The sequence below is a fragment of the Falco rusticolus genome, chromosome 8 (genome assembly GCF_015220075.1).
Source record: "Falco rusticolus isolate bFalRus1 chromosome 8, bFalRus1.pri, whole genome shotgun sequence".
NCBI lineage: Eukaryota > Metazoa > Chordata > Aves > Falconiformes > Falconidae > Falco > Falco rusticolus.
The window spans coordinates 1,927,321-1,939,415 of record NC_051194.1 but is presented as its reverse complement, the minus strand read 5'-3'; the positions used below and the strand labels follow the sequence as shown (position 1 = coordinate 1,939,415).

The 12,095-nt window shown below is 53.9% G+C and overlaps 1 protein-coding gene across 1 annotated transcript; it reads left to right on the top strand.

Annotated features, from left to right (window-relative positions):
• Nucleotides 1-8,269: 8,269 nt before the first annotated feature.
• Nucleotides 8,270-11,077, top strand: LOC119152700 (interleukin-4-like). Its single transcript, XM_037398320.1, has 4 exons — nucleotides 8,270-8,939; nucleotides 9,199-9,246; nucleotides 10,622-10,753; nucleotides 10,985-11,077. Exons 1-4 carry the CDS (start codon nucleotides 8,805-8,807, stop codon nucleotides 11,075-11,077), a joined length of 408 nt encoding a protein of 135 aa, XP_037254217.1. The 5' UTR covers nucleotides 8,270-8,804.
• Nucleotides 11,078-12,095: the final 1,018 nt, after the last annotated feature.

Sequence of the window (12,095 nt, the reverse complement as noted above, 5' to 3'; positions counted from 1 at the left end):
TTTCCTCGAGCTATGCAACACCTTGACTTCACTGAAAGCTTTAAAAAAAAAGGGGGGGGTTAAACTTATATTTCTAGCTTTTCCACATCAATTTAACAATTTACATTTTACAAGCCTCTAACCAGGTATAAGGCGAAGGCTGGGTCTCCCCGGAGGGGCTTTGCCCGAGCCGGGGCCGCAGCAGTGCGGGGTGCCAGTGTGAGCAGAGCCACCGGTGCCGCCGGCATCGAGCCGCTCCACCTGTGCTTGCAGCAGCACCTGGAAAAAGGCATTTGAGAATTTGGAGGAGAAATTAAATGAGCCATTTTGGTGAGCCAACCTTCTTCCCGACAAAATTCCCACTAACACCACAGTTCAGCCATGGTGAGAAATAACTGTGGGCTTACACCTGCTCTTCTGCTCCAGGATGTGGTGGTTTGAGTCCCTGAGTTACTGTTGGGTTTCTGATGTCTCTGGGATGGCATGAGACATCATGGGATGGCATGGGATAACATGGGATGGCATGAGACAATGTGGGATGGTGTGGGACGGCATGCGATGTCACAGCCCATGGGCACTGCACCGTGCGAGGCTGCAAGGCGCCGTGCCGAGCCAGGCGCTGCAGGAGCCATCCTCGCAGGATGGGATACGTGCTACAGAGCTGAGCAAGTCCTAGTTAAAACCCAAACACCCACACGGCAGAAAACCCCCTCAGCTACTTCTTCCTTTACATGCAAGAGCATTTTTTTGTCTGCAGATCTTTAACATCTTGATAAACGTTTTGAGGTTTTGTTTTCTTTCAGATCTGACTTTGGCTACTTGAGCTTGTCAGAGCTGCTGTCATTATGACCAAATGATATGAATTTATTCTGACACATGGCTCGGCTGTTCCTCTTCAACAGCAGCCACACGCCATTTGCTTCTCCAAAGTGCTGCCATCACCTGTGATGCCCTTTTCTGCTGGTGATGGCCGAGCTGTGGCATGGGGCACTGCAGTGCTGCCATGTCACCAGGGCCATGCCAGGGCAAAGGGGCCAGGCAGGAGGAGAGGTCTTCCACACCAGCAAGGGGCTGGGGTGTCCTGGAAAGCAGCATGAGACACTGGGGTGCTCCCACCTGCACCCCGTGATGGTGGTGTCCCCAGGCAGGTGGGTGCTGAGCCAGCTGCAGGTGCACAGGCAGCAGAGGTGCACATTTAAGTGCAAAAGTAAATATCTGCTTTCGTGTCACTTCGCCTCCTGGATTTCTGACCTGAGGGTGACACTGATCCCCGAGCTGCAGCTGCTGGGCACAGACCCACGTGGACAGCAAAGCTGTGGTGGGGAGACACCTCCAAATTCAACCAGATACTTGATGGGGTCATGTCGTCCTCCCGTGAGACATCGATATCCAAGGCAGGAGCCCGGCAGGCTTCCAGGCACACACATCCCAGAGCTGGTCCTTCTGTGTAGCTGTTTGTCTTTTCCGTTGTGGAGACAAGCAAAACTTCACAGATATTTCTCTGCACATAAGAAGATGGCTTGACTTTACACGGGTCTTGCAACGCGCTTGGTTAAGTCGTGCACACATTCATCATTTTCCACATGCAGCATGTTGCAAACACACTCAATAGTAAACAGATACTCAAACGTCAAAGAGAAATTCTCAACTTGTCCCAGTATCTCTTCATCTATCAATTAGGTGATTAAAATCTGCATGGTAGCTGAATAACAGATAACATTGGTTAAGGGCGAAAAGTCTGCGCTGTCATTACATAATGCCTTCTTTGGGCCGTCGCGCCTCATCAGCACAGGAAGACACCTATATTTGGTACTCAATGGAGACGCCGGTCCCTCTTCGCACTATAAAAATGGTGCTTTGCCAAGCAGCGAGGCAGAGAGGCCCCGGCCAGCCAGCCCAGCCAGCACGGGAAGCACCCGGCAGCGGTGACAGGATGCTCCCCTTGCTGAAGGCTGCATTCATGCTCCTCTCCCTGCTCGAGCTCATCTCGTCCACCCCACTGATGACCACCTTTCCCAAAGTAAAGCTGTCAGAGATCACCCACCGCATCCAACAGCTCAACTCAGGAGTACAGGTAAATGCTGTTACACCTCCTGGTGTTTCTTTGCTTACAGACAGAGGAACGTTATTGATGATGATGATGATATTCCTTGGTGCTGAAGGCCAGGCACTGGCACTGCCATCAGGCATTCCTGACTGGTTCAGCCCGCTGCATCCCACCTCCAGCTTTGGGCACCCTGGCCCATCTCAGCCTAGACTTTGGGTGCTCAGGATTTGACCTGGTGGTACAGGAGGATGCTGGTGGCAGCCAGGGTGAAGTGTTGCACCTGACATTAGGCACATTGCAGGAAAAAATGCCGAGGAACAAGAGAACCTCCCCCAAACCTCCCTGTGCCACACACAGAGCTGTGTCAGGGTGACTGGGGCAGCTTGGTGAAGGGGACACAGTGGCCTGGCACAGTGCGAGCTGCAGGGGGGTTCTGCTCTGCTCTGGTCCATAGCACCCACAGAGCACCCAGGGACCCTCCTGCCCCTTCCCAAACAACTGCTTGCAAATGCTGTGCAACCCCAGGGCCCGACTTCCCGGGAGCCTGTTATGGAACAATTTGCTGAAAGATGGGTCTCGGTGGTGCAGCACCCAGGGTGCATCCGCACTGTGTCCTGCCGGAGGGACTGGGATATGGTGCCTCTTCCCAGGGGAGGGTGCAGCTGGCAGCTCCTGGGGAAGGTCTTACCTTGTAATGATGGTCTCTCGTAACAATGGCTCTCCCTTGTGTCACCTCTCCAGGTCCCTTGCAATGACACCCGAGTGGCACAGGTTGCCTTCACGGATCGAAAGGTAAAAGATGATAGAGACACAGGCAGAAAACACATTTTTAATACACACCAACATCACCAGCACCTTCCTCACTGCAGTGCACAGCCCACGTAGCAGAGGTAGTTTTATTAGTCACCGGGCTAGAGCCGCTCAAGCACCATCGCTGGGGGCAAGTGCACAGATGGATGCCGGCTGTGCCCAAGGACCTGCCCCCAGCCACCACCTCTGCCCCCAGCTCCCCTGCCCCCAGCCCAGGGCCCAAGTCACCACACGGGGCTGTGATTACAGCCATAAAACGAAAACAGTTTAGAAAGTCTCTGTGAAACCTCCCACCAGTCCTGGACACCTCGATAAGTAGCATCAACTTACATCAAACACAGGGCTCTAATGATTTCTTCCCTGTGGTTTCCAGCTGTCAGAGCAGGAGCTGCTGTGCCAGGCTGCCATGGCACTCATGAAAGTCACCAGGTGCAGGAAGGACTACGAGCCCTTCATCATCAACTTGCAGAGCTTGCACGGCAAGACGGTAAGCAGGAGCCGCAGCCTCCCCGCTCGCCGCCCCACTGTGCGGCTCCAGCCCCCCGGCGCAGCCTTGCCCCCGGTGCCAGCTCTGCCGAGCACGGGGCCCGTATCCGTGCCGGCTCCCCCACGCACCCACAGGGCTGAGCAGGCCGGTATTTACCTTGCATGGGGCCAGACCGGGGCATCGCAAACCTGCGCGGCTCTGTGAGATAATTCACCTCCACGGGAAGAGGGTGAATGTCCCCGCCAGCCCCGGCCACCCCAGACCCATGGCCACGGGGGTCACACTGCCAGGCACGGGGGCTGGGTGCTTGTCCTGAGGCAAGGGATGAGTTCCCAACATCCTGGGGCATCATCCTCACAACTCTGAATTATTTGCTGAATTATTTATATGGAGACAGAAGCAATTGAAACAAAGCATCTTGTGTGGGCTGGTGGCCTGGCTACCCACTGCCTGAGCTGCTACATCTCACTGTCAGCTCTAATGTATTTATGCTTTTCCTTCTCCAGAACTGCTCCCTGAGCAACGAAAACGAGATCTACCTGCGCAACTTCTTGCCGAAGCTGGGAAACTTCACCCAGGGGATGTACAGGCGCCTGGCCACGTCGGCTGCGCAGTGAGACAGGCACTGCTCCGGTGAGAGCGGTGGCTGCCAGCCCCCAGCCCAGGGATCCGACTGCTGGTAGCAATTCAGATCGGTTTTGCAGAGTTCTTTTGCTCCTCGTTGCATGCACTTCCTCAGCTCCCCCCCAGCCCTCCTAACCCAGTGCAATCCCAACAGCAAGTCCCAGCAGGTATGCCGGGCACACGGCATCGCTCAGCCATGATGGGAAATGTCCCCTCCCCAGCATCTCCCAAGCCTTCCACCCAAGTGCCATGGTTCAGACATTACCCAGCCTCTGCAGGAGAGGTCTCATCAGGATGAGGCTGCCCTTAGCGCTCGCTTGCAGCCCTGCGGCTCTTCCAGCTGGCATGAGGCAGGATGCGACCCCCCAGGAGGGATGTGATCCCCGGGAGGGATGCGGGAGGGTTTGCCAGCTGGGAGGAGCTGAGCATCCATCCTGCCGGGCAGCGTGGCAGAAGGGCTGAGCTTTTAACTCATTCACCTTCTCCTGCAGCGCCTACCAAAACCAAATTATCTGTTTCCTGTTCCTCTTAATGAAGGGAGGCTTCTTCATAATCGCCTTCTCTTCCTAACGAGATCAAAATCTAGACTGAAATGATGCATTTTTTGCTAATGAGTTACTACAGCAGCTCAGGGCTCGGAGCCGGGGAAGTGCAGCATCCGAGAGCGGCAGCCGGGAGGGGAAGCAGCGGAGGGAGTGGGACAGAACCATGCGCGTAACCTCTAACGCGTCTTCTCTTGTCGGTGGGCTTTTAAGTTATTAATAGTGAAGATCAGGAAAGTCTGTAGGATAACTTTGGATCTAATGGGTGCTCATTGGCATCATACTTCTGGAGTTTATTTATTATTATTCTATTTTATTTAAATAATTTATTTTTATACTGCATAATCTAAAGATTCAAGACCAAAAAGTCTTAGCTGTTGAAAGATTTTCTTTGCGTGGGACCCAAAACAAAAAGGAAAAGCCAGTATTCAGGTATTTTAAGTTATAGAAGAGTTGTTCTGTGGAATACAGTCATATTTAAAATACTGCTACCTCGTTTTTAGGGAACTATTACTTCCTAATTGCTTTTCCATGACAATGAATGTGTGCCGATTCATAATTTATTGTTCTTCCCTCTATTTAAAATATTTGTATTACAACAGAGTTAATATATTCAAATTACCATGTATTTAGATGTCTTCATTTTATTTTTTTTTTTCATTTCAACTTTGCACTGATGTTATAGAAGTGTCTCAGGGCTTAAGCAATAAACTACTGAGCAACGAGCTCTTGGTACCGATGGTTTACGCAGTTTATTCTTCTTACCTTCAGCAGTTAATGAGGAGCATCAGGGGTGCTGCCTCCTTGGTCAGTCGCACAGGGGACCGGGGGGTGGGGGAGGCCAGCATTTTTGGGACAATATACAGCAAATCTGCCCAATCTGCCATTGAGAGCAAGCTGTCAAGAAAGTAAAAGACACCAATGAACCTTCTGGGCTTGCAGAAATTGTAGGAAAACACAGAACAAAAGGAGTGGCTGGAGGAGCAGGGATGCGAGTCCTCGGCTGGGAAGAGCGTCTTGTGCATGGGGAAGGGGCACGTGGCTCATCCCATGCTGAAGGGGAGTATGTTGGGGTGCAGCGTGAGGTCTGGGGGGGGCAGCAGGGCTGAAACAGGCAGCAAAGCGGTGCCAGACGCCGGGGAAAGCGTCCTCAGCTGATGGGCGAGGGAAGGGACAGGGCTGGCGCACAGGACTAGAGCCTGCTTGGGTGCTAGAGCGGCCAGTACATGGACAGGAAACAAATAGGCAAAATGGCTGTTGGAAATTGTTATAAATGCAGGAGACTGCTATGAACATGTGTGACAGGGTGTTAACTGCACCCTTGGAGCTGCTCTGGATAAACCCCAGCACCAGATGTGGCAGGCAACAGACATGCAAGAAAACAGCAGAACACCCCCGCCGCTGCCAGCCGAAGCTTACCTGGGGCAGCGCATGATGCCCAGCAAACCCTCATGCCCTTTTCCCCGTGGCTGTCCTGGAAGCACTCCGGTTTGTGCTGAAGAAAAAGGGGGAAAGTCGAGCCAGTGCCCGTGGCGATGGAGCCCTGGGCTCGGTGGCTGCAGGAAAGCTGGCGCTGGGAACCCGGGCAGGATCTTCGTGTGACGGAGATGCTTCCAACCACGGAGCGTGAGGGGGAGAAAAACTGAGGATAGGTTTCTGAATCAAGCACCTTTGATAGGGAGAATGGCAGCAGGCTCATCCCCAGGATGACGGCTGGGATGAAGCACAGCGGGGGCTCCAGGAACAGGCAGTGACGAGGACCGTGCTGGGGCCGGAGACGCCCCTCCAGCAGGCGATGGGGCCACCACTGCCACCAGCCGCAGCCCACCCTCGGGAAAAGGACATGGGAATTTTGTCCTTCACTGGTGCAGCAGGCTGGCCCTGGCCAGGGCCAGGCCCCCCCAAGCTGCCCCATCACCCCCTCCCCAGGAAAAGGCAGCAAGAGGTGGGGTAGCGATCGCTCCCCAGTGCCCGCCACAACACAGTGAGCTTGGCCAGGGGAAATTAATTGCGTTAATTACCGATGGAACCAGAGTGACATAATGAGAAACCAACCTGAATCTTAGACACAGCCCCCCCCACCAGGGCCCATGGAAGACAGCCACCCATGGCCCACCCCGGTGGGGACCCCCTGGCTGCAGCCCCCCACAGCCCACCGTGCCCCAATGCCTTACCCCCTGGACCTGCAAACACGGTGTCCCGCAGGCCTGCAAACATGTTACCCCACTTATCCCGTACACCCTGAAACACCTTATCCCACGGACCCTGAAATACCTGATCCCAAGTTCCCACGTACCTTTAAACGCGTTATCCCACATATCATCCCACAGACCCTTAAACCCGTTATCCCATGGACCATCAAACCCTTTATCCCACATTATTCCATGCACCTTGAAACACGTTATCCCACATGTTATCCCACACACCCTTAAACCTGTCATCTCACATAATCTTAAACCTGTTATCCCATGAACCATCAAACCTGTTATCCCATGGACCCTCAGACATTGTCCCACATTCCCATGTACCCTTAAGCACGTTATCCCAAACACCCTTAAACGCATTGTCCCGCGTACCCTGAAACCCATTATGACACGGACCCTTACACGTTATCCCCCATACCCCCAGTCCCGTTACCCCCCCGACCCCCAGCCCTGCTGCCCCCGCGGCTGCAGGGCTCGGCTGTGGCCAGCGCTGGCCCTGGCTGGCATCGGCTCACGGGACGTGGGGCAGCTTCTGGCCACCCCTCGGTACCAAACCTGGCCACGCGAACCCAGTACAGGTGACTTCCCCAACACACAGTGATGCACTTTTCCACCATGATTCAGCCCCAGTAGCTCAAAGGTTACATTTTTCTGTTAATTTAGCGTTTTCTGTTCATTTACTCCAGGTTTTACAGCTTTCCACCACAATACCTGCAGAAACCACTGTGTCTGCAGGATGGGGCTGCCACCTCCATCCCCTTCTCCAGCATCACTTTCTGGCAGGGAGACTCCCACCACCACCCATCCCAGGGCAGCACGGCAGCTCCCGGCTTCCCGGCAAGGTGCCTGGCCCCAGAGCCATCGCCCGCAGCAGCTGCCACCACAGCACCGTCCCGCACCAGAGCGCGCTCCCTTATCTGCTCTGCATCGAGTACGGTGCGGGTAGGAAACAGCGCAGCACTCCGCTGGCAAATCCCTCACAAAGGTCTTTCTGAGTCAGTGGCACTAACTTCATCTGGGGCATTTCATAATTAGACAAACAGAATTACTCTCAGTCTGGCTGCTCCTGGATTCATTGAACACTCACAAACTCTTATCAAGCATCTGATGGCAAGTTGCTATTTGAGTTAGAAAAATACCTATTAGTTATTACAAAACTCCAAAGTTTCCCAGCTCGGCTCATTTCTCAGTGTGATTTCCTGCGGCAGCCGGGGCGGGGGTGCCAGCAGAGCCCAGTGCCCGGCCGCTGCTCGGGCTGCTCCCGCGGGATGGCCAGGGCAGCCCCCAGGCGCCGAGCTACCGGCTGCTGCGGAGTCGCAAACCCCTGTTTTCCCATGCGAGTGCCAGCGCTAGCAGCACCAACGCCGCAGGATTGCCCCGCGCCAGCAGCCTGGCCTTCCCCCACATCCCTGCAGGTGCCACGGGCCCGAGTGTGTTGTTCCGGGGGTCCCGTGTGGCCCCCAGCTCTCCGTAACCCCCCGGTGCCGAGAGGCGGTGATGCCCTGCTCCAGCCCAGGAGGTTTTGTCCCCGCAGGCTCCAGGCAGGGCTGTGCTGTGCTTTCTGGCTGTCCCCGGCGCAGGTTAAGATAACCATAGACAGAAAATAATATGCAGATGGAAGATGCTTTGCATGATTTGGAGATAGTCAAATGATACACGAGATGGAAGAACTTGCAGGATACAGAAAAAAAAGCGCAAAGCTCCGTCATCTGAGCGTGGTCAGAGCCGTGGTCTCCCCCGTTTGGCCACTTTCAACTTGGGGCATAGAGAAAGTCCTGGAATACGGAGAAATGCAGAATCCCCAAACCAGGCAGTTTACATACTTTTGTACGTGACCTGACTTCTAACTGTTATCTTACGGTGGAAATTTCCTATGTTGAAACGTAATGCGAGATCAGAAGAAAGCCTTGACTTTTATAAAAAATACCTGTTGTCCTAATTGGATAGGAGCAACTTTGGAAAGTGCAGATAAGGGAAAAATAAGTTTTTCCTATAGGTTCAGCAATTTTACAGCCATAAATTGAGATGTTTCTTCCAGAAAAGCACACACAGGTATAGATCACCAAAATATCCAGAAACTGTGAGCTGAGGGGGTTCAGCCCGAACAGGCCATGATCATCCCGGTCCCAGTCCTGCTCATCTTGCTGGCGCTGCCAGCCTGCCAGGGCCACGTGGCTGCTCGGCTGCAGACCTCCATCTTTCTGAAGGAGAGCATCAGGCTGCTGAACGAGCTCCTGAAGACAAAGGTAGGGCTCGCTCACATGGCTCAGCCTCTACTCACTGATGGGAGGGAGAGATTGTTTCGCTGGGCTCAGCGAGAGCAATGCTGAGTCAAAGAAAGGTGCTGAGCAGGCAGGGCTGAGGCAGAGCGTGGGGCTCACGGTGCTCCCAGGGGGCCGAGAGCAGGCAGGCAGAGGGATGGGTGCGGGTCTGCATGTGTCAGGATGGATCCGCATTAGCGTTTTCTCTAGCTTGATTACCCCTCTCCTTTGTGTCTTGATAAAGGTTTCCTGTGACAACATAAACATGACAAATATTTTCGCAGGTGATAAGGTAAGAGAAAAAATTAACTTGTCCTTGTTCAAAAATAATCACGTGGCCACGATGGGTGCTGGGAGAGGATGCTGGGGGCCAGGGGAGAGCGCGGGGCAGCAAGGAGGCAGGCGTGAAGCCCCGGCAGTCCTGCCCGTCCCTGTGCAGCACAGCATGAGGGCCCGAGCAGCGATGCCGGACTGGTCCTTGCTGCTGCCACTGCCCAGCATGGGTGCCCTCACCTTCCCGCACCCATCTCCACCTCCAGCCAAAGCAGCATCGGCTGGTCCTGGCCACCCTGGAGGGAAGGGGGAGGCAGAGGGGCAGGCGGGAATGGGCAGCCTGTGTCCTCAGCAGCACACGGAGGTTCAAGCTTTTCAGAAAGGAAGAGAGGAACTTCTTCCCTTGCCTTGGAGTGGTGTGTCACCACCCCACAGACACCCACACGTGCCTATCACACAGCATCTCAAGCTCTGGTTAGACATACTATCCCTCTTTAGCCCCTTATCTGGGGGAAGGCTCTTCAGTTAGCAGAAGATTTAATAGCAGATAATAAAGCCTATTTCTGGTCTGAAAATTGCTGCCTAAGCCAAGCTCCCCGGCACCAGAGTTCCTGTTTTCACAGAAAGCCGATGCCCTCACCTTGTGCTGCACTGGTGGGTGGCAGCCAAGGGATGCAGCAGCCTCCCTCAGGGGACCGGGGCTGAACATCCCCTCAGGGGGTCCCCGCACCCTTCCTGCCACAGGGACCAGCCCTGGGAGTGAGAAATGCTGCACAACCCAACGCCCACAGACCTGGCCGTGCTCACGGGGACTGTCGCTTATTTGCTGGTGCCATTTGGGTGAAAGCAGAGATCTGAGCAGGCAGCGCTCACAGCAAGGTGGCATCAGGACCATCCCCCAGGGAAGACAGCAAACAGTTTTTCCATTACTGCCAGCACTTGTTAGCTCCTCATCTTCCACATGTCTCTGCAATGGGACTTTAATCAAAGCACCTGACAGAGGCAACCTCTTCCCAGGGGCTTCTGTTAATCCTCTAGAGCCTCTGCCCACCCAGACCAGCCTTGTCCCCAGGGAGCCCTGCAGGGAGCAGCTCCCCGAGCACAGGGTCCAGCGTTCACACCTCCAAGAGGAACCTGGTGCTGTAAGCGTGTGGGTGCTCACCGCCGTGCCAGGCTCTGCCACAACCTCTCGCCAGCGGCCAAGGGCCCCCTCTGGGACAGGAACAGACCCGTGCACACACACCTGCAGCCAGGAAGCCTTGACATCTCCAGCTGTACTTTCCGCCTGCCCTTTAGAACAGAAATGTATTATTTGTGCTGTTTTAATCTGCTGCTAACAAAGCTATGACTGTACAAAAAGGGTTTCTAAAATAACCATGTGTGTCTTTTTCCAGGAATATGATGACATGGAGACCTTATGCAAAGCCACCACAGTAGCCTGGGAGGGCCGGAGCTGCCACAGGCACCTGGAGGGCATTTACCTCAACTTGCTCAGTCTGGTCCAAAGGAAGAGCCCAGCCCACAAGGTGAAGTGATGCCACCCCCTCACCGCCCCCATGCTCAGCCCTCACAGCACGAACTGTGCTGGCTGTACAGCCCCTGGCCTTCGAGCTTTCTGCACATCCAGCTCCTCCCTCGGTCACCATTTTTGCTTTCACCCAGTCCTCTCCCGCACCACCACTAGCAACCAAGATGATGCTGCAGAACCAGATCCCTCCCCCAGCAAACACCTTCATGGCCCTTTTTTCCTGTTACAGGCACCATGTCCCGTGGCAGCCGGCAACACTACCTCCCTGAATGACTTCCTAGTGGACTTACGCAGAGTCCTCCAACGACTAGTAAAAGACTAGGGTTTGAAGTGAAAAAAGAGTTTTGGTTTATGGTTTTTTTTAAACTACAATGACACTGTATTTTTCAAAGATTATTTATAATAATTCTTTAAATAAATGTAATTTTGGACTAAATTTGCTGGCAGTGCTTAAGACTTACTCAGGCAGAAACTGGAGCGCACAGGAGTACGTTTGAAAGCTTGAAGGCATGAGCTGGAATGTGGGCCACTGGGCTGCAGGACCCTGCTGGCAGCACCTTTGAGCTGTGGAGACCCCAGCTCCTGGAGAGACCCCTCAGCCCTCTCCCACTAGCCCCAACAGAAATGCCCAGGGGCCCCACGAGGCAGCCGTGGCTAGGAAAGAGGACCAAGGCTGGCCCCAAAGCAATGGGGACTAGGCGGATGCCACAGGGGGAAGCGATAGAGCAGCAAAGAAAGGATGGGTATTTTCTATCCACGTTGGCAAGGGGTGAATTTGTGACCCGACAGAAAGCAGGGCACAGAGCGGCAGAGCTGACTCCAGAGAGCTGAGCAGTGACAGGTTCCTGGATGGAACCGGGGCTTTAAAAAATGAGGGAGCTTAAAACCATAAAGTCAAAAGTAATCTTTGTTACTTTGCCATATAAGTTGCAAGAAATACATGGGAGTACAGTGAACAGAGTCCAGAGTCTACTGGCACAAGGGTGGTGCCGGCAAGAGTTGCCAAAACAAAGAATTTCTCCTGCCGCGAGGTTAAGGCTCACACCAACACAAGGAAAGCAGGTGTACTGCAGGGGCAGGAGCCCAGAAGCCAGAGGGAGAAGACAGGCCACAAAGAGGGCCTTGCTTCTGACACTGAACTCCAACGTACGTGCTGGAGCTGCAAAGAGACATCAAGTCTGTAGCTAAGCAAGCCCTTAGTTCTCCCTTCACTTTATAGCCTATATTTATAACTATACATTTATATATATGGCATAGCCTTTTGCAGCCCAGGAGTAAAGAAGCTCCAGCAACAACAGTAGTGAAATAAACAGCAACAGGGAAGCAAAACCACACTGTTG